The sequence below is a fragment of the Aquarana catesbeiana genome, linkage group LG07, assembly GCF_042186555.1.
Source record: "Aquarana catesbeiana isolate 2022-GZ linkage group LG07, ASM4218655v1, whole genome shotgun sequence".
Lineage (NCBI taxonomy): Eukaryota > Metazoa > Chordata > Amphibia > Anura > Ranidae > Aquarana > Aquarana catesbeiana.
The window spans coordinates 26820995-26848993 of NC_133330.1; the positions used below are offsets into that span (position 1 = coordinate 26820995).

At 45.4% G+C, this 27999-nt stretch overlaps 1 protein-coding gene across 1 annotated transcript; it reads right to left on the reverse strand.

Moving 5' to 3' along the window:
• Positions 1–2821: 2821 nt before the first annotated feature.
• On the reverse strand, positions 2822–27506 carry WDR6 (WD repeat domain 6). Its single transcript, XM_073591833.1, has 7 exons — positions 27447–27506; positions 23212–23327; positions 17192–19649; positions 15453–15545; positions 12237–12353; positions 8955–9070; positions 2822–3613 (listed from the first exon to the last, which is right to left on the reverse strand). The coding sequence occupies exons 2-7, from the start codon at positions 23276–23278 to the stop codon at positions 3165–3167; spliced, it is 3300 nt and encodes a 1099-aa protein (XP_073447934.1). The 5' UTR covers positions 23279–23327; positions 27447–27506; the 3' UTR covers positions 2822–3164.
• Between the last annotated feature and the right edge of the window lie 493 nt (positions 27507–27999).

A 27999-nucleotide genomic window follows, 5' to 3' on the forward strand; every position in this document is an offset into this window, starting at 1 on the left:
ATTGGAGGCATTTACCTTTTCCATTTGCCCTGATGATCATTGTCATCAGGACAAAAAGTTATTGTAAATCCAGCGTTTAAGGCCCTGTTCACACCTGAACCATGCTTGTTCAGGTGCCATTCATTTTCAATGGCACTTAAACGCGGCTGCGATTCGCACAATACATCTCACTTCAATCGCGGCATACCGCATCGCGCGAAGCTTCTTGCTCAAAAAGGAGCAGGTCCTTCTTTTGGGCGACAAGCTTTGACGTGATGCAGTTTGCCGTGAATCGCACTCACGTATAGGTGCTATTGAAAATGAATGGCGCCTGAACAAGCGCGGTGCGATTTGTCAGTTTTGCAGTGAGTTTTGGGATCGCAGGCAGAATCGCCATGACTCATGCCTGCGATCGCAAAACGCCCAGGTGTGAACGGGGCCTTACAGCTGTCCACGCAACAGTAGGTAAGGGGAAATCTTCCAATGGGGACACCTATTCCAGTGACAGCTGGACTTCCTTCACTTGGGTCTCCAGGACAGGAAGTGAGGGTAAATCTCTCCAGCAGGACACAGACATCAAGAATAACCAGGACAGAGGGTTTAAAGCTGAATTCCGGGATAAGGAAATATTGCAATTAAATATATTATAAATAAATAAATAAAGCGGCCATATATTCTTCCTTGAATCTTGGTGAGCTTTGTGTACTTCTTCCAGATCTGTGCAGTAATCCAGTGTGGGACTTCCTGTAATAAAGACCGCTTACTGCTGCTCCCTCTCCTTGTGCAGGGTGACTGGTCTTGTCTCCGCCCCCTCCTGTAGTGGGTGGAGCCTGCTGGGCCCCACCCACAGCTCTGCTCAGTCTATATACAGCACAGTGATGATGTCACTGCTACTTTTACAAGGTAGTATCTGTTTTTTTTCAAAGGCATTTGGTGCACACAAAGTGGATTTCACCATTACCAACTGTATCCAAAAAGAAAAGTTCTGGCTAGAGATATGCTTTAAGTTCCAAGGTGAAATTATTATCACGACAGATGCTGTCTTCTTCCCTTTCCGTAATGTCGTTACAGAGGTGTCACCCTAATTAACTGCACCATCTATTTTTGTTTATTTTGCATTACACAAGGAACATTAGATCAGGTTTCCGATGGGTGCGGAGGAGGGAGGGAGGATTCTAATGGGCTTAATTGCTGACATTCTACAGAGATAAGAAGCCAGCATGTGACTCAAACTCCCAGCATCCTCGGCCACAGAGCTGATCCTCTTTGGACATCCCTAATTTATGTGATCTAATTAGAAGCAATTTGTTTTTCTTTTATGCTTTTCTTATAGTGTGGAGAGAAGGATCGAAAAAATGTTGAAAATGTCGATGTTACCGATGATCATTAAGTGGGGTTTAACCTATATAAAAGATTCCCATTAATCTCTAAACTTTTCAGTATGAGGGTCACATGGTATATGTTTTACCAATATTCACAGATCGGAAAAAAAAAAATCAGTTTTATAAATGAATAAATCTCATTAAATAAAGTTTACTTGTTTTTTTTTGTGTAATAAGAATGATATTATTTAGAACAACAGAAAAAAAGACTTCAGCAAAACCGAGCAAAGAAATTCCACATCAACTTGAGTCCCCATCAAAGTCCCCCTTAAATCCTAGTCCCCCCCCCTTACATCAGGGTCCCCATCAAACCCCCCTTACATCAGGGTCCCCATCAAAGTCCCCCTTACATCAGGGTCCCCATCAAACCCCCCTTACATCAGGGTCCCCATCAAAGTCCCCCTTACATCAGAGTCCCCATCAAAGTCCCCCTTACATCAGAGTCCCCATCAAAGTCCCCCTTACATCAGAGTCCCCATCAAAGTTCCCCTTACATCAGGGTCCCCATCAAAGTCCCCCTTACAACAGGGTCCCCATTAAAGTCCCCCTTACATCAGGGTCCCCATCAAAGTCCCTCTTACATCAGAGTCCCCATCAACGTCCTCCTTACATCAGGGTCCCCATCAAAGTCCCCCTTACATCAGGGTCCCCATCAAAGTCCCCTTACATCCTAGTCCCCCTTTACATCAGGGTCCCTACCAAAGTCCCCCCTACTGCAGGGTCCCCAACAAAGTCCCCCTCACATCCTAGTCCCCCCTTACATCAGAGTCCCCATCAAAGCCCCCCCCTTACATCAGGGTGCCAACAGAGTCCTCCCTTACATTAGAGTCTCCTTTAGAGCATCCCCTTACATCACGGTCCCCATCAGAGTCCCCCTATAGATCAGTGTCCCCCCTGACATTGGCGCCCCCATCAGTGTCCCCCCTTACATCAGAGTCCCCCCTTCATTAGAATCTGCATCAGAGTCCCCCCTTACATTAGAGTCTCCCCATCAGAGTCCCCTTTTAGATCACTGCCCCCATCAGTGTTTACCCTTCATTGTCCGCCTTACATCAGTCCCCGACAAAGCACTCCTTACATCGGAGTCCTTTTACATCAGAGCCCCCCCCCCCCTTACATGAGCGTCCCCATCTGAGCCCCCCCCCCCCACATTAGGTTCTCCATCCGAAGGACAGATAAAATCTTGCAGTGCTCCAGCTTTAACCTGTGGTCTGTAGTTTGGAGACCCCTGCATTAGAAGATTACAATTTAGGAGATTCAATTAGAGAAGGGCAGTGAGAAAGCAAGCATAGCTCATATTGTGCATTTGTAAAAACAAAATAATAATAATAATAAAAATGATATGATAATATATATATATATATATATATATATATATATATATATATATATATATATATATATACATACATATACATATATATATACATATACATATATATATATATATATATACACATATACACATACACACATGCATACATACATAATAAGACATTATATAAAAATAGATGAAACTTTATAGAGAAGACCAAACCATTTATAGGTTCCCTTGCCCATGTTCATATTGAATAATGTATAAACCTGAAGCGATTAGCCTCATTCAAACATATGCTGTGTATTCAGACCCGGACATCCAGTACACCGCTTGGTGCAGACACAGAGACTCCGGCAAAGCCACTTCATTCAATGTATTGCCACTACTCAGGTCCTCCAGCAGATGAAATGAGATTTATTATTTACGAATGTCGTGTAGATCTACTCCTACATATTATTTCTTATACACATGATCACAATGGAATGTCACGTTGAGCGTTTGCACACCACGATCTCCAGTCCTTGCCCACACAGCACACACCAGTGTCCTTCATCCCCGCTCGTCCAACAATCCAGCTCGGACACATCAGCCACGTGACAGAACCTGGTGGTGAGGTGCAGGAGGCCGTCTGCACTGAGGTTCCACAGGGTCAGGCGCTGGTCCACAGAGGCCGAGGCCAGAAGGTCGTGCTGTAGGATGCGCAGGCCGGTGACGTGAGCAGCATGTGCAGAGGTGATGGAGAATGACTGGAGAAGACGAACTCCACCTGTCTGTCCATCCTCAGATTTACCATCCAGCTCCAGCTTACAAACATGGATGGAGTTGTCATCTCCTCCACTGGCCAGCAGGTACTGACCCTCCATTGTGTTCCGTAGGTGTAAGCTATTGATGCCACACTGGTGGACGGAGAGGGTGAAGCAGGCCGATCCCAGGTCTGTAAGAAAAATGATTTGTACGAATTATTGTCAGGAAAAGGAACTTTATTATAAGAGTACCGGTACTGCACAGGGTGGGGGGAGGGGGGTACCGTATGTCTTCCAGCTGGCACAACACAATGATTACTGCTAGTGGCTATAGCCGCCAGCAGTATTCACATGTAAAAAAATCTGACAGGCTGGCTGCACCCAAGTGGATGGATTGACTTGGGTACAATCAGCCTGCCCATAGATGGATCGAATCTCAGCTGGTCCCTGCCAAACTAGCCAAATTTCGATCCATCAAGGGCTGGCTTAAGTAATATTTGGGACCTATTACTTACCCAAAAATTTCTCCATGGGACCCGATTTATATTCTGCATCAGGCACACTCTGATAAGATATCCTAAGGAGAAGCCACATAGAGATGCAAAGTGCAACAGATGCAAAGTGCAGTGTTTTTTTTTTTTTGCACGCAAGTCCAGAAGTCCAAAGAGGGAGGGACCACCGCTCCAAGCAGGTTGACCAGAGCAAAAGCTTTTCCTCTAGAACTGAAGAGCCCCAGGTGCTGGCTAATTCCTATAGCAAATGAAGATGAGCGAAAAATTCTGAACAGCCGCACTCTGAAGAAAATTTCTTGTGCCTTTATTGAAAAAAAAAAAAAATCGGGATCACACTGTACAAGCCACAGCAAAGTGATACAGACAAGAGCTGACGCGTTTCACACTGCGGAAAGTGTTTTCTCATAGTTGGATTCAATAACTTTTTGCCACTTCTGTATTGTATCACATTTTTTTCTTTTTTTTGTTTATATACCTGTTGCTTGCATAAAATTGCTTTTAAATTTTTGTATAAATAAAATTTACGTTTTTTAAATTTTCTTCTTTGTCAATGTTGCCCTTAAAATCCCATCTACATGAGGTTCTCGTTTGTGCTTTCTCATAGCTTTCCGCTTAGTGTGAAACGCGTCAGCTCTTGTCTGTATCACTTTGCTGTGGCTTGTACAGTGTGATTCCGATTTTTCAATAAAGGCACAAGAAATTTTCTTCAGAGTGCGTCTGTTCAGAATTTTTCGCTCATCTTAATTTTTTTGTTTTTGTTTTGGTAGACAGGGTCAGGTGCTGATTCCAAGTACAAGCAGTGACAGTTCTGAGGGCAACAAAGGACTTCTGCCATTGCCATGGCCGGACGCTGACCGTCACGGTGTTCGGCTGGCGAGTAATGATGCGCACCATAACCCCCGGTGGCTGTATGTCATAGATGTGTCCCAGATCGGATTCTCTGCATTGTCAAAAGTCTGAGGAAATCACTCGGCACCTCATGAATGTGTAATGAGCCTCATTGATGTGCCCGGATCACCTGAAGTGCTCGACAACCTCGCCAAAACACGAGCCGCGGCCGCTAGCATTACAGCATTTAGCGGCTAAACTCTCCTCTTCAGCTCACAATAGCAACCGCTCTGATGACCTCGCTAATCCTCATATCCTACAACCAGTATTACTAGAATCTGCATAACTAAAACTCACTTCTTTACCAAAGCTGAAGAAATGCCATCAGGAAACAGGCCGGCTTCTGTCGGACCGGCTGCCATACACATGACAGTTTTTATTGAACCGGCTTGATGACGCCGGCATTCGGCCCACGCATACGGGGCTTCCTCAGAATTTCAGGCTCTGCTGCCAGTTATGTGATACCCATGCTTTCACATGCAGCAAGTTCACTTTAATGTCTCCTTCCTAGCTATACAGTGCCTTGAAAAAGTATTCATACCCCTTGAAATTTTCCACATTTTGTCATGTTACAACAAAACACGTAAATGTATTTTTATTGGGATTTTATGTGATAGACCAACACAAAAGTGCCACATAATTGTGAAGTGGAAGGAAAATGATAAATGGTTTTCCAAAATATTTACAAATAAATATGTGAAAAGTGTGGGGTACATTTGAATAGCGCCCCCCAGAGACAATACTTTGTAGAACCTCCTTTCACTGCAATTACAGCTGCAAGTCTTTTTGGGGATGTCTCTACCAGCTTTGCACATCTAGAAGTCGCCTAATTAGTAAATGGAGTCCATCTGTGTGTAGTTTAATCTCAGTATAAATATAGCTGTTCTGTGAAGCCCTCAGAGGTTTGCCAGAGAACCTTAGTAAACAAACAGCATCATGAAGACCAAGGAACACACCAGACAGGTCAGGGATAAAGTTGTGGAGAAGTTTAAAGCAGGGTTAGGTTAAAAAAAAAAAAAAAAAGATATCCCAAGCTTTGAACATCTCACGGAGCTCTGTTCAATCCATCATCTGAAAATGGAAAGAGTATGACATTTTTGCCCATTCTTTGCAAAATATCTCAAGCTCTGTCAGATTGGATGGAGAGCGTCTGTGAACAGCAATTTTCAAGTCTTGCCACAGATTCTCAATTGGATTTAGGTCTGGACTTTGACTGGGCCATTCCAACACATGAATATGCTTTGATCTAAACCATTCCATTGTAGCTCTGGCTGTATGTTTAGGGTCGTTGTCCTGCTGGAAGGTGAACCTCCACCCCAGTCTCAACTCTTTTGCAGACTCTAACAGGTTTTCTTCTAAGATTGCCCTGTATTTGGCTCCATCCATCTTCCCATCAACTCTGACCAGCTTCCCTGTCCCTGCTGAAGAAAAGCATCCCCACAACATGATGCTGCCACCACCATGTTTCACGGTGGGGATGGTGTGTTCAGGGTGATGTGCAGTGTTAGTTTTCCCCCACATATAACGTTTTGCTTTTAGGCCAAAAAGTTCAATTTTGGTCTCATCTGACCAGAACACCTTCTTCCACATGTTTGCTGTGTCCTGCACATGGCTTATAGCAAACTGCAAACAGGACTTCTTATGGTTTTCTTTCAACAATGTCTTTCTTCTTGTCACTTTTCCATAAAGGTCAGATTTGTGGAGAACACGACTAATAGTTGTCCTGTGGACAGATTCTCCCACCTGAGCTGTGGATCTCTGCAGCTTCTCCAGAGTTACCATGAACCTCTTGGCTCTTCTCTGATGAATGCTCCCTTTGCCCAGTTTAGGTGGACGGCCATGTCTTGGTAGGTTTGCAGTTGTGCCATACTCTACATTTTCGGATGATGGATTGAACAGAGCTCCGTGAGATGTTCAAAGTTGGGGATATCTTTTTTTATAACCTAACCCTGCTTTAAACTTCTCCACAACTTTATCCCTGACCTGTCTGGTGTGTTCCTTGGCCTTCATGATGCTGTTTGTTCACTAAGGTTCTCTGGCAAACCTCTGAGGGCTTCACAGAACAGCTGTATTTATACTGAGATTAAACTACACACAGATGGACTCCATTTACTAATTAGGCGACTTCTGAAGGCAATTGGTTCTGGTTAGTTAGGGGTATCAGAGTAAAGGGGGCTGAATACAAATGCACACCACACTTTTCACATATTTATTTGTAAAAAATTTGAAAAACCATTTATTGTTTTCTTTCTACTTCAAGATTATGTGCCACTTTGTGTTGGTTTATCACATAAATACATTTACGTTTTTGGTTGTAACATGACAAAATGTGAAAAATGTCAAGGGGTATGAATACTTTTTCAAGGCACTGTATATTCCCATTACCCCCCCACTATTCCATTTAGCCTCCAGGAGCAAGTAAAGGAAGTCCCAAGTAACTTGTGAGCCATTCCAGTCAGAGTCCTCTCCCATGTGACAATGCTGAGCCAATCACCAGAGCTGTCACATAAAAGGAAGGGCAGTGAGCCCAATACCTGGGAGCACCATGTATGTTCTTCCCACCCGGAGGATGAAGGTATCAGTGGGGGGGGGAAGCAGAGGACAGATGGGCATGTGCAACAGTGGCGAGGTGCATAAAGGCGAGCCTGTTGCTCAATTTCACAGAGTCTGAAAGCTGATAGCCAATGATGTAATAGCACTAGGATTTACAAAGATCAGGTCCTTCCTGCAGGCTAATGACTGTGGAGAAACACAAACTAAAATAACTGTAGTAAACTGCTTTGGAGATGGGCGAGGACAGCCTAACTCTTCAATAAAAAAGAGTTAACTCATTTGCCAAGAGGTAAGGCAAATTGGCACCCCCAGCATAATTCACTCCAAGCCCCATCACGGTCACTTTCTGCATACGGGCGATACTACAAATGAACACAAAAACAAACAGGTACAAAAAAATTGAAATTGGATAAATGAGCACAGACAGCACACATTGCCATCCTTCCACCAAAAGCCACACTCCTAGCGCGTTTCGCCCATAGACCTCTATGATTAAGTCCAGCTATTGGTGAAACACATAATGGCCGGGAAAACACGATCTGAATATCGTATGACAGATCGTACGACTTTTTTCGCTTAATAGTCGCAAGTAGAAATTGAATAGGTTACTAAAGTCACGAAAATTCTCTTACGACAGAAAAAAAAAAAAAATCGGAAGTGATGTCATGTGTTGTATTGTATTTTCGGACGACAACTGTACCGACATCGTGCAAGGAAAATTTTCATGCTTGTCTGATCGAATAATATCAGGAGAATTGTTGTGATCGCCTCCCGAAAGCTCCCGAAAGCTCTGTACTAACGATACGATGTTATCACACGATCGCGTCGAAAAGCTGTATTTTTTTGTACGATTTTTCGTTCGTGTGTATGGGCCATTAGTCTCGTGGCTTTAGGCTAATGCCGTGTACACACGGTTGGAATTTCCGACAACAAATGTTCGATGGGAGCTTGTTGTTGTCGGAAAATTCCGACCGTGTGTAGGCTCCATCGCACATCTTCCGTCGGAAATTCCGACAAACAAAATTTCAGATCTGGATCTCTAATTTTCCGACAACAAAATCCGTTGTCGGAAATTCCGATCGCGTGTACACAAAATTCCGACCCACAAAATTCCACGCATGCTCGGAATCAAGCAGAAGAGCCGCACCGGCTATTGAACTTCATTTTTCTCAGCTCGTCGTACGTCTTGTACGTCGCCGCGTCCTTGGCGATCGGAATTTTCCGACAACATTTGTGTGACCGTGTGTATGCAAGACAAGTTTGAGCCAACATCCGTCGGAAAAAAAAACATGGATTTTGTTGTCGGAATGTCCGATCGTGTGTACGGGGCATAAGAGTGGCAGCGTGTGCTGTATGTGCTCATTTACTCAATAAAATTAATTGAGAGACTTCATTGGTGTGCGGCCTGTTTTCTCTGAAATTGCTCATGGCACGGAGCGGGTTCCTGGGCTCTGGCACCCAACTGGTCCCGTGGTATTTAGGGTTTACATAGTAGCTGGAAGTGGCGGGACATAACTGTCATTTATAGTAACTAGAAAGAAAAATATGAACAACATTGGTAAAGGTGGAGAGGACTCACCCCAAGGTTGGCCATCTGTGTATTCATTGTCCAGCAACTTGTGAGCGCACCCTACAGTGCTGGTTACATCCCAGAATGCAATGCGGCCGTCAGTGGAGGCGCTGCACAGCCAGACTCTGCAGTAGGAAAAAAAAAAACCACATTACTAAATCTATTAAAGCGGAACTTCAGTCATTTGTTCATCTTTCCATCTATTAAATCTTCTGCCCTTGTTGTTGTTGTTTTAACTTTGGATAGTAAAACATTTTGTTCTGCCAGTAATTACCTTATACAGCCCACTTCCTCTTGTCTGGTCATTAGCCTAGGATTATGACATTTGCCAGGAAGGGAGGGGGGACGAGTCATAAGAGGGCCAATGAGAGCTGCAGGGCTGGAGGTGTGCCTCTGTGTGTCTGTGTATATCCAGGAAGTGAACAGGCAGCAGCTTCAGCTGCCCACAGTTAAAATGGCTGCAGCCAGACTCGGTGGAGGGAGATTTCTGCAGCATATTTAGCAAGTACAGAATCACAGTATATATAAAATAATATGCAAAGTGGTTGGAGGGAAGCTTCAGAACTGGCAAAGATGTTTTTATTACAAATTATGTGAGCAGACTGCAGTTCCTCTTTAAATACATAAATGTGTCAGACAATGATGAAAATAAAAGACGGTTAGTCCCTGTTCACACACCTGTGCAATTTTACACACCATGGCTGATGGGAGAGATTGCACAATAAGAGGATTAACATTATTTTATATGGGGCCCGTTCACACTTTGTGTATCTCTATGGTGCGTTAATGTGCATTTTCAGTCCCATAGTCTTTAATAGAAGCAAATAAATACACATCAAAACATATGAATATGCAGATCTACAAGAGGGAACCTAACCTTAAGACAGAACCCCCCTCCCAGAAATACCTTCACCTTCCAGCAATGCAGTGGCTCTTCCAGCCTCTTGATTGGCTGGTGGGGGGAAATGACATCACCCCACACATGCGCATGTGAGTCAGTCATTCTATTACAGCTGGAGTGTGTCAGGAATGAATGCAGAACTGTGCATGTGCAGCTCAGAGTACATTCTATAGAAGACTGTGAGCAGACAGGTAAATGTTTGTCACTGCAGAAGAGAAGTTGCATGTCTCTTCTTCAATAAAGAGCTGCCTGATCACAGCAGTAGTTTTACTACTTTAAAGAGGAGTTCCAGTCTGTAAAAAAAAAAAAAAAAAAAAAATTAAAAAAGTCAGCAGCTACAAATCCTGTAGCTGCTGACTTTTAATACAAGGACACTTCCCTGTCCAGGGTGCCTGCGATTTTGGCACCCCTAGCCGATTTGTCACTAAGCTTTAGGAGCAGGCGCCAGCATCTGTAGTAAGGGAAACGGGAAGCGAAGCCTTGTGGTTCACAGCCTGTTTCCTACCACGCATGCACGAGTCACTCTGAGCTTTCTGATTGGTCCCGCCATCTTTTGGGACCTCTGTGTGCGTCTCCCAGAAGCCAGTGGGGGGGTAGGAGGGGCCAGGAATGTTGTAGATCGCCGTGTGGTAATCTTACCCGTAAGTGGGAGCGGGTACCTGTCAAAACCAGGTACCCAACCCCCCCCCCTCAAAAAAAAGTGTGAAATGTGGCAATGGAGGGGATGGGGGGGTGCGAACAAGCGCAGCTCCCCGTTTTGGGTGCAGCTCGGCTTTAAGTTTAGTTACGCTTTAGCGAAGGTACAAGCAGGGGCGATTTATTTGTGAATGCAAGAAGTAGCGAAATTTAAAAAATTTACACTTTGTTTATGTTAGGTGTAAGGCTGCATCCACACGTCAGCAGAGCGATTTTCAGGCGTTTTTATTATTATTACTTAGGACGTATGTCGGCGTGCGGCGGTCCAGAAGTGGTTAAAGCGGAACCTAACCCTCCTATCGTATTTATATTTTCCTATATTTTTTTTTTTCAAAATTATTTTTATTGGGCATACCCTGGCTCAACAACAACAACAAAACAAACAAAAGCACACAAATAATACTTATCAACAACAACATAAGACTTAATATCCAAAAAAACTTGGTGCTTAAATAAAAAGGATGAGAGCTGCTCCTATATTTTTTAAAACTGTTAAATCTTTGGGTTTATCTCCGCTTTAAAGCGGTTGCAAAGGCTCAAGGTTTTTTGCCTTCATGCATTCTATGCATAAAAGGTAAAAAAACTTCTGTGTGGACCCCCCCCCCCCCCCAATACTCACCTGAGCCCCATCTCGATCAAGCGATGAGCACAAGAGCAGCGGCTCTCCCAGGTCTCCTCCTCATTGTCAATCACAGTCAGTGAGCCAATGAGGAGAGAGTGGGGGTGGGCCGTGCTCCTTATGTGAATGGACACACAGAGCAGCAACTCGAGAGCGAGCCTGTTCGGGGGCCCGCATAGCAAGCTGCTCGCTCTGGGGGGGCACTTGGCAGGAGGGAGGGGCCAGGAGCACCAACGAGGGACCCGAGAAGAAGAGGATCCGGGCTGCTCTGTGCAAAACCATTACACAGAGCAGGTAAGTATGACATGTTTTTTATTTATTTTTTTAAATGTGCTTTTAATATCACTTTAAGTGTGGCGATTTAAGAGATAAGGGAGAGACGTGGCGGTAGCGCCTTCTCTTCCCGCCTCAGGGAAATGCGATACAGATGGAAATGTATGGAATGGGGACTCAAAAAAGTGATTTTATTAGTTAAAAAGGGATTTAAAGGAAAAATATTGTAAAAAAAAAAAATTAACAAACATTTTATACTTACCTGCTCTGTGCAGTGGTTTTGCACGGTGCTGTGGGCCTCCCCCCTTGCCGAATGCCCCCATAGCAAGCTGCTTGCTGTGGGGGCACTCATGCATGCTCGCTCCTGAGTGCGCCACTCAGCCCCGCCCCCCGCTTCACTGGCTGTGATTGACAGCAGCGGGAGCCATTCTCAGCCAATCAGGAGGGAGAGACCTGGTCTCGATGGATTGAGATTGGGCTTAGGTAAGTATTGGGGGGGGGGGCTTGGGGGGATGCTGAGGCGGGAGTTGCACACTGATGGTTTGTAAAAAAAACCTTCAGCCTTTACAACCACTGTAATATTGTTACTATGTGGCAGGGCCAATAGAAGTAACGACATTTAAAAGTTACATTTTGTTTATGTTTGGTGAAATAAAAGGGCATGGACAGAAGTAAGAGGAGCAGCACAAATATGGCTTCGCCACCGCCAGGCATGGATATCGGATGCTGAGCGGGGATTGCGGTCACAATAAAGGAGGTCGGGTGCTCAGTCAATACTACAGTAATCTTCATGGATCATCACCTGTCAGAGTCCGCAGATCGGTGGACAAAAGCCTCCACTTTCAGTACACATCGCTGGTGATAGAAGGTCTCCGCCACAAGAATCATCTTCCGCAAATCCTCACACATCATGAAAAACCTAAAAAAGAAAGAAAAAAAAAAATCATTTAAGTTCATTTTTTTTTTCCTCATTAATGTACACACAGCACCCCATATTGACAGAAAAACACAGAATTGTTGACATTTTTGCAGATTTATTAAAAAAGAAAAACTGAAATATCACATGGTCCTAAGTATTCAGACCCTTTGCTGTGACACTCATATATTTAACTCAAGTTCTGTCCATTTATTCTGATCATCCTTGAGATGGTTCTACACCTTCATTTGAGTCCAGCTGTGTTTGATTATACTGATTGGACTTGATTAGGAAAGCCACACACCTATCTATATAAGACCTTACAGCTCACAGTGCATGTCAGAGCAAATGAGAATCATGAGGTCAAAGGAACTGCCTGAAGAGCTCCGAGACAGAATTGTGGCAAGGCACAGATCTGGCCAAGGTTACAAAAACATTTCTGCTGCACTTAAGGTTCCTAAGAGCACAGTGGCCTCCATAATCCTTAAATGGAAGACGTTTGGGATGACCAGAACCCTTCCTAGAGCTGGCCGTCCGGCTAAACTGAGCTATCGGGGGGAAAAGAGCCTTGGTGAGAGAGGTAAAGAAGAACCCAAAGATCACTGTGGCTGAGCTCCAGAGATGCAGTCAGGAGATGGGAGAAAGTTGTAGAAAGTCAACCATCACAGCAGCCCTCCACCAGTCGGGGCTTTATGGCAGAGTGGCCCGACGGAAGCCTCTCCTCAGTGCAAGACACATGAAAGCCCGCATGGAGTTTGCTAAAAAAACACCTGAAGGACTCCAAGATGTGAGAAATAAGATTCTCTGGTCTGATGAGACCGAGATAGAACTTTTTGGCCTTAATTTTAAGCGGTATGTGTGGAGAAAACCAGGCACTGCTCATCACCTGTCCAATACAGTCCCAACAGTGAAGCATGGTGGTGGCAGCATCATGCTGTGGGGGTGTTTGTCAGCTGCAGGGACAGTACGACTGGTTGCAATCGAGGGAAAGATGAATGCGGCCAAGTACAGGGATATCCTGGACGAAAACCTTCTCCAGAGTGCTCAGGACCTCAGACTGGGCCGAAGGTTTACCTTCCAACAAGACAATGACCCTAAGCACACAGCTAAAATAATGAAGGAGTGGCTTCACAACAACTCCGTGACTGTTCTTGAATGGCCCAGCCAGAGCTCTGACTTAAACCCAATTGAGCATCTCTGGAGAGACCTAAAAATGGCCGTCCACCAATGTTTACCATCCAACCTGACAGAACTGGAGAGGATCTGCAAGGAGGAATGGCAGAGGATCCCCAAATCCAGGTGTGAAAAACTTGTTGTATCTTTCCCAAAAAGACTCATGGCTGTATTAGATCAAAAGGGGGCTTCTACTAAATACTGAGCAAAGGGTCTGAATACTTAGGACCATGTGATATTTCAGTTTTTCATTTTTTAATAAATCTGCAAAAATGTCAACAATTCTGTGTTTTTTTGTCAATATGGGGTGCTGTGTGTACAATATGGGGTGCTGTGTGTACATTAATGGGGAAAAAAATGAACTTAAATGATTTTAGCAAATGGCTGCAATATAACAAAGAGTGAAACATTTAAGGGGGTCTGAATACTTTCCGTCCCCACTGTATAGAAGAAAGACTACTGGACAGAGAGAGAAGTATTTCACCTTGTTCCTCTACCCCTAGACTTAGGCTGGGTTCACACCGATGGGCTCCCTGAATCCAATTCGCATGTCAGGAGAGTGCGGCCGGCTCTCAGTGGAGCCGGTTCACACGCCACCGGGGGGGACCGCGGTCTGGATTGCACAAGGGTCCTGTGCGTCTTCTGGTCCGTTTCATGTGCAAATTCAACCAAAAATTCTGACCCGATTCGCACCTGAAACTGTGAACAGACACGCACCGGACCCCCTGCTGTGAGCTGCAGGCCACAGCTAGTGCAAACCTGACCTTAGCAAGCATTTACCCCTTGTAGCGCAGCGATATAAACCCTACTGCAAGAAGATTTTTTTCTGGTGCCCAGAGCAGGGCTTTAAGGGCATGTTCACACAACATGCATTGGGCTGCATTGGTACCAACACTAGAACAAGACAAAAAAGCATGCTTTGCTGTGCTCTGAATAGAAATGGGGTAGACAGCATTTTATCCAACTGCATTGCACACACAAGCACGCTGTAATACACATCATCAGTACATGACTATGTACCTGCACTTGTAGCAGTGTGAACCTACCTGAAGGCTGGGTGCACACTAGTGTGAATTGGATGTGGGTGTTCCTCGCTTCCAATTCGCACAGCAGGATATTTTGACCGTCTCTCTATGGAGCCGGTTCACATATCTCCGCAGCAGCTCTGGTGTGATTGGCACAGGAGCCCTGTATGTCTTTTTGGTCCGTTTCAGGTCCGAATTCAGCAAAAAAATTTGGGCAGAAACGGTAAACGACGATGCACCGGACTCCTGCTGTGAGCCGCTGCCTTCTCATATGTGAACTGAGCAGCAAGGTTAAAAAATAAAATAAAATTACTAAGCTACACAGATCATTATTTTTTATCAGAATCATCATGGATTTAAAATACAGTGGTACCTTTGGATTCCGAGCATAATTCATTCCAGAAGAATGCTTGTAATCCAAAGCACTTGTATATCAAAGCAAGTTTCCCCATAGGAGTCAATGGAAACTCAGATAATTCGTTCCACAGTGACTTCTTTTGTATGCAGTACCGCATGTGGCCAGAAGTGGGGGGGGGGGGCGCCAGAGACACTCAGAGCCACTCGGGTGCACTCAGGAACGGAGTGTTTCTGAGCGGCTCTGAGTGTCACTGGTGCACCCCGCACCTCTGGCCAAATGCGGTACTGCACACCTCAGAGGCTTGAATCCTGCTCGTTTTGCGAGACAACGCTCGCAAACCGAGTCAGGATTTTAAAAAAATAATAGCTCGTATTGCAAAACGCTCGTTAACCATATAACTCACGATCCAAGGTACTACTGTACCGGTAAATGGGAAGAAAATGACGTTTGTACATAGTACGTGTGTTGTTGCTTATTGAGTTCAGTAAGTCAGGAATAAAGAAGTGAGGGTTCGCCGATAATTTCCTGAACTGTACCTGTACCTACCTTACAGATCCGTCACTGCAGGCAGCTGCCAGGAAAAGACCAGAGGAGGATCGTCCCAGCACAACGTCATCCAGGGCCTGGATACACATGTACCTGATACAAGGCAGTAAGGAAGAGTTACAGATTACGATCGATCTTTCTCTGATCATTATTCACATACAAATGTAATTCTGCAGTGTAGTTCCACTTTAAGGCCTGTTTCACAGGGGCTTCAGCTTGTTTAAGGGCAGTGCGAACAGCAGGCTTTGCAAACCATTTGCAGAGCCTTCAAGAAGCTTACAAAGTACCATTCAGCTCCAGTTTGTAAAATGTTGAGCACAGGCCCTAATGGAAGTGCTGATTGCCACTTTAAACAAGCTGCTAGCAGGCTTCAGCAGGCTTTCAACAAGCTTCAAGAAGGGCAGAGAAGAAAAGCCTGTACCCTGTCAGCTTGCTGCACACAAGAGCCCTTGTTTTCTGAGAGTGGAAGCAGTGATCTCTCTGCAGAGGTCCGGCATGCCTCCCTGCTGAGTCAAACCTAGAGCTCTCTAATCAGCAGGTAGCACACAGTTTTCTGATTGGAAACTTTAGGTCTGACCCAGCGGGGGGGGGGGGGGTATGTTGGTCCTCTGCAGAGAGACCACAGCTTCCACACAGAGAGCATGCTGACAGGCTATTCTACTCTGATGCGGTCACTTTCTAATAAAACTAATTCTAGTGTCTTGGCTGTCATACAAATCCACTAACATCACTACTTTCTGAGGCACTGACCTGGAATAAGTATGCGGATCGGGAGTTTTGACTTTACTTTGATATTTCCGTGCCTCAGAAGGGACTGAAGACAGAAAGAGCCAGGGAACCAGTATTCATAATCATGAGCAATGGAAGCCACCCAGAGGTGTAACTAGGACCTTCAGGGCCCCGGTGCCAGAAACTGAAAGAAAGGGCTCCCCCCTGACCCTCCGAGCCCAGTGGTGGAACTCCAGGGCCCGGACACAAGTGTGACCTTTGTAGTTCTGCCACTGGTGTCAGTCGTTTAATTTTTTACCTTTTTTTTTTATAGTGTTATTTATTTTTATTTATTTTAGGAGCCCCATTGGGGGGCTTTAGCAAAGTATCAGGGGTCTAAACAGACCTCTGATGTTTTACCTTTGAGACAGAGAAAGGAGATTGAGGAAACAGCCCTCAATTTCCATCTCTGCAGCACAGAATGAATAAACAGGAATAGCTCAGTACACAGCTTCCCATTCATTCACAAACCGAAGCATAGCATACACAGTTTACTACGCTTCAGTTGTGATTTGGCAGAATCAGTGATTGGTGCCGATCACTGACCTTGTCCATTCAGAAAAAGAAGAGGCCAATAAATGGCATATTTATGGGCCCCGTTCCTGCTCTGCATCCTGGCATATCACCCACAGCAGCTATTGGTGGTGCGGGGGGGGGGGGGGGCAGCAGAACTGTGGAGAACGAGGGGGGGCAGAAGAAAGAAGGGGAAGCTGGAAAGTAGGGGCGGTATATAGAAGAACCGATCCCCTCCGTTTTCCTCATGCAGCCACTGAATGACTACAGGAGGGAGAAACGGGATTTCAGTGGCTGCAGGAGGAAAATGGAGGGGATTGGTGCCCCGCCGCCTCTCCTATCCATGTGTACAGGTCAGCGGCACGGGCCCCCTGGAGCATGGAGCCGCCAGGAGCCACCATATTATTGCCACTAGAGGCTTCCTTTCAAAAAGGTCAATTCCACCATTTTACAATCACCTGGTTTCTGGATCCACCTTAATCATTCGATGCTTATTCTTCATCCTGTCCCAGTGTTCGTCCAGCCTGTGGGAGGCCAAGTGGATGACCTGGCATGTAACATGACCTACATCTTCCTGTGCTTGGACCAGAAGTCGGTAACACTCTATCTGTGCTCTACCCCCGGCAGTGAAGAGCACACAGGAAAGGATGCCATTCTCCAGTGACTGAGATTTGGTTTTGGCCAAAGCCAACGTCCTCACACTGGATAGATGGTCACTGATGGTTGAAAGCTGCCAAATCTCTTTGGAAAACTCATTAAATGCGAAAACATTCACTGTGGTGTCCTCACTGCTTGTAATCAGAATGTGGATGTGTTTCTCTTTGAGTTTCACATTTCCAGCATACTTAATGCAAGTCAATTCTCGGCCATGCAACGGCTCCTTCAGCACACTTTGTAACGTTTCTAGCGGCTGGCTCCGGTAGACAAATATATCGCCAGATTTGATGTAGGCAAAAACTTCTCTAGGACCTTTCTTCTTGTAGCTCCAAGATCTGTGTCCTCCTCCGCATGGGACGCAAAGAAGCTTCTCGTTGGTTTTGGCGCTCCAGACCACAAAGTCGGTGGAATGGAAGCCGAGGATCTGTAAGTTGCCATCCCGCACAAATGATAGACGTTCAATCCATTCCATGCCCTTGCAAGACTTCAGTTTACGGAGTAAGATTAACTGGCCTCCTTCGATCTTCAGCTGGCGGTAGAGTCCGTCACGGCCGGTGCTATACACAAAGCCATCATGGTAGGTGACTGAGGTCACCCCTAATTTACCATGAATTCCATAAAGAACAAAAACAGGATCTTCTATTTGTTCTGGAGGACTGAACACAATAGGAAACAAGCATCCCTCCAGAGTAACTGAATCTACTGAGGAACCAGTAGATGGTGGACAACCACTTGTTGAAGGTGTACCCGTTGTGTCTTTACCATGACATAATCCAGTAACCTTCATTGATAACAGCATTAGTGACCCTCTGCGGTCACCACAAACTATCACATTTTCTGTAGGCACAAAGGCTATGCTTGTGTGCCACCTTTGCTTGCAGGTTGGTAAATTGAAACACCCCTTCACCGAGATGGAGTTGATGTTGCCTGAAATACATGTGACTTCAAGCCAGTTCAGAACTCCGTTGGGACCTGAAGTGAAAAGATGGCACCTGTCTGGCGACAAGCATGGTGATGGAACCCAGGTCAAGCTGTGGACTTTACCATCATAGAGCTTAAGCTCTGGGCAACTACCACTGAAAGGCACGGAGAAGATCTTAACACCCCCTGCTATATTGCCAATGGCACACAGAATGTTCATTGAAGATCTGAACACGTCCAGGAGACTATATGAGCGATAGGTCTCATCCGCCAGGACAAAAGTCCATTGATTGCTTATAAGGTCATTCATGTATATGGAACCCACGTCTGTCATTACAAGAAGACAGCTTGTATCTATCATTGCAATTGCCTTTGGCACTCCAATTCTTTCAGGGGAATTAAAATTTAAGTTTACAAGCCCATTAGATGAAGGTGCTCTGCATTTTATTTGCCAAAGCCTAATACCAGAGTCTGCTCCACCCGTGGCCACCCACCCAAGCTGGTCTTGGACAGCGACTGCCCTGATACCGCGACCCTTGTGGCCTTTAAAGTTTTGAACAATATCACCAGTATAGTTCCAGATGATACAGGCCGAGTCTTCTCCAATGCTGACGATGTTTTCTTGGAGAAGTCTGACAGACCACACCCGGGACTGGTGTCCATACAGCACAAGAAGGCATTGGATGTCTGATTCAGAGTCTGCAAGATCTCCAGCCTTCCACACCCTGAGGCTACGGTCATCAGAAGCCGAAGCCATCATCCCTTTAACTTTTTCATAGAAGATGCTAAATATCACACCTTTATGGCCACTTATCCTTCTTCGAGGCTCCACTCTTCCTTCACCGTTTGTCTGGTCGCACATCCCCCAAATAACCAGTTGGTTGAAAACCGTCCCCGAGATCAGAGTAAGCTCCTCCCAGGTTTTGCCCACAAAATGGGCAGAATACAAGATGCATTTCTCAGCGCAGTGTACTTCCTTCAAGACCCTCCCACTCTTATAATCATAAAGAGCCACTGAATTGTGGCCCAAGGCTAAGCCCAAGTAGGCCGCTGCTTGTGGACCTTCATGAAGCCACTGGACATCCCATATCCAATCGTGGAGGCACCGAAGGCAGCAGACTTGAGACAGGTTTACATGTTGATCAGTGATGCTGAACTCCAGGACAGTCAGCCCTTTGCTCCCGAACACACAAAGTTGGCATACATCTTGTGCCCGGCATGATGTGGAAGTAGGTTTTATGCCGTGTATGGTGTACCCTCCCAGCACATTTTGCTGAACTCTGGGACTGTTAGTACCGTTGGCTTTTATACTGTAGATGGTAAGGTTGGGCCCTTCACCTAGAACACAAGAAGAAGCTTATGAAAGAATGAGCAATAAACAAGAACTTTTTAATTTTTTTATTAATTGGTATTGTATATTAGGCATTAATCTGCTGTTTGAAAATATATATTATCTGAATCATTGAAGTGAAACTCCAATTTTTTGGAAGGGTCCTCCGCTTGGCTTCCACCAAGGCCCAGCGCTGACAGTTCTCTTCATGGCTAAATGACAGTAATGTAATTCTGCCCATTTTCTGTGAGCCCAGCCTCTACTAAATCACTGCTGGGACATGGTCTCCCTTTTCCAGACCTCCTTCTAGATCCCCTATCCTCCCACAGTGTCTCCTAGCTCCCATAGTGCCACCCAGGGCCCCCCTAGGAGCCCTCAGTCACCACAGTGCCTGCCAACCTCCCACTGCTCTAGAAGAACATCAGCCCCTCTGATGCCAGTAAAAGACTGCAGGAAAAAGGCATGTATATGTTTTTTGAAATAAAGAATACAGTGGGAGGCAATTGGCAGGGGGAACATCCTGAAGATTTTCTTTAAAAGCGGAGTTCCACCCAAAAATGGAACTTCCGCTTTTCGGAATCCCACCCCCCTCCGGTGTCACATTTGGCACCTTTCAGGGGGGAGGGGGAGCGAAAACCTGTCTAATCCATACCCCCTGCTGCCCCGCTGCCTTCTAGGAGACACACAGGTCCCAGAAGACAGCAGGGACCAGTGGGATCGCGCATGCGCAGTAGGGAACCAAGGCTTCACTTCCTGATTCCCTTACCGAAGATGGCATCGCCTCCACCCGAGAGCCGAGGGACAGATCGGCTTTGGGTGCCGATATCCCGGGCGCCCTGGACAGGTAAGTGTCCATATTTTAAAATTCAGCAGCTGCAGTATTTGTAAAAAAAAAAAAATTAGGCGTAACTCCGCTTTAAGTTTTATAATGATTCCCTTCTCTTGTTGCAAACTCATCGGTGCTGGTTCTGGTGTTTCCAAGTATTTATTGCTGCCTGTGTCCTCATTGGGGAGATTTACCCTTTCTTCCTGTCCTGGTGACACCTGGTAACAAATTAGAAGATGCAGTTGCCACCAGGACAGGAAAGCACAGAAAATTATAAAAACTTGAGAGATGTTTCACTCATCTAGTTAAATATGCTTTTACTGCTGTTGCAATCCTTTTTACGGAGATATATCCCATCATCTGCACTTGTGGCGCCCCGACAGGAAGTGGTCAAAAACTCTCCTGTGGGGACACAGACTGCTAAAAAAACCTGAAAGATATTTGAACTTCTAAGCAGCCCACAGATGATTCTTTTTTTTTTTTGTTCAACCAGAGTGTTGAAAAAAAAAAAGAAGACTCAATTCCCCCATCTACACATTCAAGATGGATGGGGGAATCCTCCCCACTGTGCCTCTGTATTCTGACTGTGGACAGACTTCCCCGCTGTCAGAAAACACAGATCACCACTGTGGTTATAGCTGGCGTGATCGAGCATCAAAAAATCTGACAGGGGGGGGTTGTACAGAAGGTGATCAGTAGATTGACTTCTGTACACCAGCCTGCCCATACATGGATCAAAATTTGACCGGTCCCTGCTGAACCAGAGACATTTTTATACATGTATAGCTGGCTTTAGTGTACTTTGTTAAAGTGAATCTTCACTGCATCTGAGCACTAGGGCTGGAAGATTTTCCACAAAAAAAAAAAAATCTGCGATTTTCTTAAAAAAAACTCGATTCACAATTCGAATCAAGTTTCTTTTTTGGACACCGCGCCGGTCCTGAAGAGCTGCGGGCAGGAGTTTTTAGGCGAGGCCGCGGCTTCGGCCTAGTCCGCGGCGTCCGGCCTCGCGGACTAGGCCGAAGCCTCACCTAAAAACTCCTGCCCGCAGCTCTTCAGGACCGGCGCGGTGAGAAAAAAAAAATGATTTGCTTAAATTTTGAATCGATTTGACCTCTCAACTCGATTCAAGATTTAAATCGATTTTTTCCCCAGCCCTACTGAGCACCACAAACCAAAAACACAATTTCATTCATTTTTAATATTCAAAAGCAAACTCCCCCATCCATCCATTATCTCCATGCTTTATTTTGTTAAGAAATCACTATGAAAAACACCCCCCTAGCATTTCTGGCTGTGGCCATCTTGAGTAAGGGCAAATGATTCATGTAGCATTTACTTCCTGGAATCCATCTGCCCTTAGTTCAAATGTGCATGCAGGAGAGAGTGCGTAGCTGAGAAAACCCCTCCTCCCCTCCTGAAGACTCCTGGGATGTATGACATCATTTGCCTAGGCAAGAAACCAGGAAGTAACTGAAGGCATATAAAAAAAAAAAGTTTAAAAAAGTAAATATAACATACTTTGCTATCTATTTGCTAATGCTAGCAGCCTGATGATTAAAAATAATCAATGTTGATTGGAAGAGTGAAGTTCCACTTTAACCTGTTGTTGACCAGCCGCCGCCGTTATACGGCGGCAGGTTGGCACGGCTCCACAAACCGCCATAGGTGTACTACGTCCACTTTAAAAGCTGTGAGAAGCCCGCAACGCCGGAACCGATGCGTGTGGCTGGCGGCCGCGGTGTCCGCCGGCCACCCGCGATCGCTCCACGGAGTGCCAGAACGGGGATCTGTCAATGTAAACAGACATATCCCCGTTCTGACAGGGGAGCAGAGAAAGATCTGCTGTTCCTAGTGATTTGGAACAGCGATCTCTCTCCTCCTCCAGTCAGTCCCCTCCCCCCACAGTTAGAAACACTTCCCTAGGGAACACATTTAACTCCTTGATCGCCCCCTAGTGTTAACTTCTCCCCTGCCAGTGACATTTACACAATAATCAGTGCATTTTATAGCACTAATCGCTGTATAAATGTCAATGTTCCCAAAAAAAGTGTCAAAAGTGTCCGATCTGTCCGCCGCAATGTTGCAGTCCCCGCTAAAAATCGCAGATCGCCGCCATTACTAGTAAAAAAACAAGAATAAAAATGCCATAAAACGATCCCCTATTTTGTAGACGCTATAATTTTTGCGCAAACCCATCAATATACGGTTATTGCGATTTTTTTACCAAAAATATGTAGAATACATATCGGCCTAAACTTTTATCCTTGGCTCCGTTTATTCATATTGGCCTAAACTGATGAAGAAACTAGTTTTTTTTTACATTTTTTGGGGGATATTTATTATAGCAAAAAGTTAAAAAAAATATTGTTTTTTTTTCTCAAAATTTTCGATATTTTTTTGTTTATAGCGCAAAAAATAAAAACTGCAGAGGTGATCAAATACCACCAACAGAAAGCTCTATTTGTGGGAAAAGAAGGACATAAATTTTGTTTGTGTACAGCGTCGCGCGACTGCGCAATTGTCAGTTAAAGCGACGCAGTGTCGTATCGCAAAAAATGGCCTGGTCATTAAGGGGGCAAATCCTTCCGGGGCTGAAGTGGTTAATGACCTTCTCCCCCCAAATTTTTTTTTTTTTTCAGCAATGCTCTTCCATGGTCTCCTTTGATTTGCTTTTGATAGTCACCCCCCCTCCCCCACCCCCTTCCCAACATTGCTATTACAGGTTAAAAAACAAATCTTACCAGCAAGAAGATGGTCGCCTATAAACTCCAGTGCAGTAATTGGAGCCACCAGCAGGACAGACTCCATCTCAGGCTTCAGAGCTTAGCTCCACACATCGATCAGCTCTCCAATCAACCTACAAATAAGAGAAGTCTGTAATAATAATTGCTTTGTTAAGGTGTCAATCCGCCCATTTTCCTCTTAGCCCAGGTCCTGACTTGTCCACAGCCTGAAAGGAGATGCAGCCCAGTGATGAGCTCATCTCTCTGTCACTCTGCTTTCTCCTCCTATCAGCATGCTATCAGCTGCTGCTTCTTCCGGTCACACTCCAGCACTGCTGTGCAAGAGGTTGATGCCAGGTCACATTCAGGCACTTACAATGCTGGTATTTAAAATGTACATTTATTAGTATATTAATGATGAAAGAGCTGCATACATTTGTGTCTTTTACATGCACCTTTTAATGAGAGAAATCTAAAGGCTTTGTCTTATGTCATCTAAACGTGGCATTTGTCGGCATCCGTGTGCAAGAGGCCTAAGGGCCCCCCCATCCACACCTGCATGGCTTTTTGTTTTAGTTTATTGCACAACAGCACAGGGCAACCCATTCACTTGAATGGTCTGCTCTACGCGGGACAAAGGCGCCAAAGGAACTCTCCCGCACCTTTTCGGGTGGCGAGTTTTGGCGCGCTTCTCCCTAGGGTTGCCACCATTTATTCAAGCCAAACCCGAACACTTTGGGTGCCCCAAGGAGAGTAGTAATGGGGTGCACATCGCGTGCCGCAGCAAAATGTGGGTGTGGCCCACAGTGATGCCGAACCTGCCCCCCTCCCCCCCCCCCCAGACAGCGGCCCGTAGCTCCTCCATAGGAACAGATTTGTGTGCGATTATCTCGGTTATTTGGGGAGCCACAGCCCGGTCTGATTAAATGAGAAATAATTCTAGCATCAGACCTTCTTAACATTTAACTGATGACCTATAAAGAGTCACCTATGGAAAATATCAGGTACTGAAGTTTGTCGCCATTGCACGGGCGCACACAAATTTAAGGTTTGACATGCTGGGCATCTATTCACACCACATGCAGTCCAGTGCGTTTTTACATAAAAAAAACGCATGAAAGGTAGGATCTAGGGTTTCCAATGACATATTTCACACCAGGGCTTTTCAGTTCCAGAAAAAAAAAAGTAGAACATGCCGCATTCTTCCTGCACTGGAACGCAGTAAAACGCATCAAAAACGCACTGGAATGCATCAAAAATGCAGAAAAAATGCACTGGATCCTAGCATAGTAAAAAAAAAAAAAAAAACTGGAAAAAAGAAAAAAAAAGCACCTGGAATGCATCCAGAAACACATCAAAAATGGGTTAAAAATGCGCATGCAGAAACGCAGAAAAAAAAAAGAAAAAAAAAAATGCGCATGCAGAAACGCGTGAACTGGCCCTTAGTGCAACCTCGGTTTTATAGTTTACCAAAAAAATTGGGTAATTTATTGTGTTTTTGTGTCCCCTTAAATGAACCTTTTGCGGTAATATCGTGTGACGTAAAAAATTGGAACTACCGCTATTTTATTCTCCAGGGTGCCTGCTTTCAGAAAACATATCATGTTTTGGGGGGTCATGCAATCTTCAGGCCTAAAGTGATTTTTTTTTAAACAATGTGTGCAAAAAAAAAACGCAGAAACGGCTCTGGTAGTGAGAGGGTTAAAGGATAAGTTCACCTTCGGGAACATGTTACATGTTCCACCTGTAATCTTTGTTATTACAAAAAAAAAAAAAAAAACTGGCTCCTAACTTTTTTAGCTGGCTCCTAGATTCCAAGCAAATTTGTCAAGCCCTGTCTTAAGCCCCCCGTACACGCTATAATAAAATCGAGCGAACATTTTCTTCCGAGGAACAATCGTACGCTTTTCTGATAAGTGTGTACACAACTCTCGACAGCCGATTCCAACCTTCCGAGTTCCGATCAAAATCTTACAAAGGGACAAACCCTAAAATGTTTCTTGTACGGGAACAGAACGAACGATTTTCATTTAATGTGTACCGTTTTCAGACAATTTTTTGGACCCTGCTATTGTGAATGAGGTCTACTTGTTAATTACGGCTAGGAAATGCACGTTTGTCGTGTGCCAAAATGCTCAGTTATTAAAAAAAAAAAAAAAAAAAAGTGTGTAGCGCACTGCCCACAAAAGGCGTGGGAGCTTCTCATGCTGCATCTGTAAGGGTTTCCACCTGTCCGGTATTCACCCGGACAGTCCGGGGTTTTGAAAACACGCTTTGCCACTGTGCACAGTGGGAGGAAATTACCACTTTGTACAGCTGCTCCACTTCCCAGCTCCGTCCTTCCTGGCTCGCAGTGGCTGCCACATGGTAAGGCAATCTAATGGGGGGTCTTTAAGGGGCAGGGGCGCTGATATAAGGGGGTCCTTGGTCTAGTGGGGGGCGCTGATATAAGGGGTCTCTGATCTAATGGGGGTCTCTAAGGGGGGGCGCTAATATAAGGGGCCTCTGATGTAATGGGGGTCTCTAAGGGGGGGGGGTTGATATAAGGGGCCTCTGATCTAATGGGGGTCTCGGGGGGGGGGGGCGCTGATATAAGGGGCCTCTGATCTAATGGGGGTCTCTAAGGGGGTCACTGATATAAGGGGCCTCTGATCTAATGGGGGTCTCTAAGGGGGGCGCTGATATAAGGGGGTCCCTGATCGAATGGGGGTCTCTAGGGGGGGCTCTGATCTAACGGGGGTCTCTAAGGGGGGGGGGGTGCTGATATAAGGGGCCTCTGATCTAATGAGGGTCTCTAAGGGGGGGCGCTGATATAAGGGGGGTCCCTGATTGAATGGGGGGTCTCTAAGGGGGAGCACTGATATAAGAGGCCTCTGATCTAATGGGGGTCTCTAAGGGGGGGGGTGCTGATATAAGGGGGTCCCTGATCGAATGGGGGTCTCTAAGGGGGGGCACTGATATAAGAGGCCTCTGATCTAATGGGGGTCTCTAAGGAGGGTGCTGATATAAGGGAGTCCCTGATCGAATGGGGGTCTCTAATGGGGGGGCTGATATAAGGGGCCTCTGATCTAATAGGGATCTCTAAGGGGGGGCGCTGATATAAGGGGCCTCTGATCTAATAGGGATCTCTAAGGGGGGGCCGCTGATATAAGGGGCCTGATCTAATGGGGGGGTCTCTTAGGCTGGGTTCACACTATAACGCGGGGCGGCTCCCAGCAGGGGGTCCAGTGCGTCTCCATTAAGGATGAGCTCCGGTGTGTTTGCATACTGAACGTGTAGAGCCCGCCAGAAAGTCGGCACGGCGCAGCGCTAATCACATCATTTCCTGATGTGTGGCTGCAGAGATTGGGAAATGTCTCCCTACCTGTGATTAGCGCTGCGCCGTGCCGACTTCCTGGCGTTCAGCATGTGAACACGCCGGAGCTCATCCTTAGTCTCCATTCACAGTTTCAGGTCCGATTTCTGACAGAATTTTGGGCTGAATTCGGACCTGAAACAGACCAGAAGACGCACAGGACCTCTGTGCAATTCGCACCGGAGCCGCTGCGGAGATATGTGAACCGGCTCCATCTCCTCCTATTGCGAATTGGATGCGGGGAAACCCACCTCTAATTCGCATAAGTGTGAACCCAACCTAAAGTGGGGGTGCCCATATAAGAGGACCCTGATCTAAAGGGGGGTACTCTAAGGGGGGGGGGGTTGCCATGCGTCGATGAAGTGTTCAGATTTGGCTTAAAGAAAAGGTGACAACCTTATGCGTCTGTCACATGTATTTAAAGCCCAGTGCAATTATTACATTGCAGGGAGACAGTCCCAGCTTGTAAGGATTACACAGGGACCCTCTAAGGCCCCATTCACACCTGTGTGTCGTGCTAACGAGCGTTTTTTTTTTTTTTTGCAGAACAGCCAATGCGAAAAAAACGTGCGTTTACACGAGTCACCATCACACAGGTGTGAATGGGGCCTTAGAGGGTCCCTGTGCAATCCTTACAAGCTGGGACTGTCTCCCTGCAGTGTAATAATACTTCCCAGAATTCCCTGCCATGGCAGCAGGTCTGCTGAGACTAGTAGTGCAGCCACACGTGAAAAAAAACATGCCCCATACTGTGACCTGCAGGCGTCTAACCTGAGGAAAACACACAATAAATATCCCTCCTCCAGACACCGGGCTCCAGCTGCGCTAACAGCACAGACTGAGGAAGTGTCGGTGAAGTGTTTCTAGTTCCCCCATTTGCCAGTTCTTCCATACTCACACATGGCCCACGGCGCCACTTCCGCCCGGCTCGGGCACGTGCTTCCTCTCCCGTCCTCCCTCCAATCACAGTACAGGACACGCCCACGGCCGCTGAAACGTGTTTGTTATAGGCTGGTCGAATGAATGGCATCACAAAGCTCCGTTGATAGGCGACGTGACGCCACCCACTGTGGTCATATGATCTTTGAACTACATATTTAGGAGGCATTAATGGAGCCAATAACCTTGATAAGTTATTTGTTATTAGTAATTAAATGAGTACAAAAATTAGTAAATATTAAATATAATATTTACTAATATATACTAATATATTTACTTATATAATACTAATAATTACTAATATATTTACTAATATAATACTAATAATTACTAATATATTTACTATTTTAATACTAATAGTTACTATTATATACTAATATTTACTAATATATTTGTAATTAATTTACTATTATAATACTAATAATTACAAATATATTTACTAATATAATACTAATAACTACTACTATATTTATTATTATTATAATACTAATAATTACTAATATATTTACTAT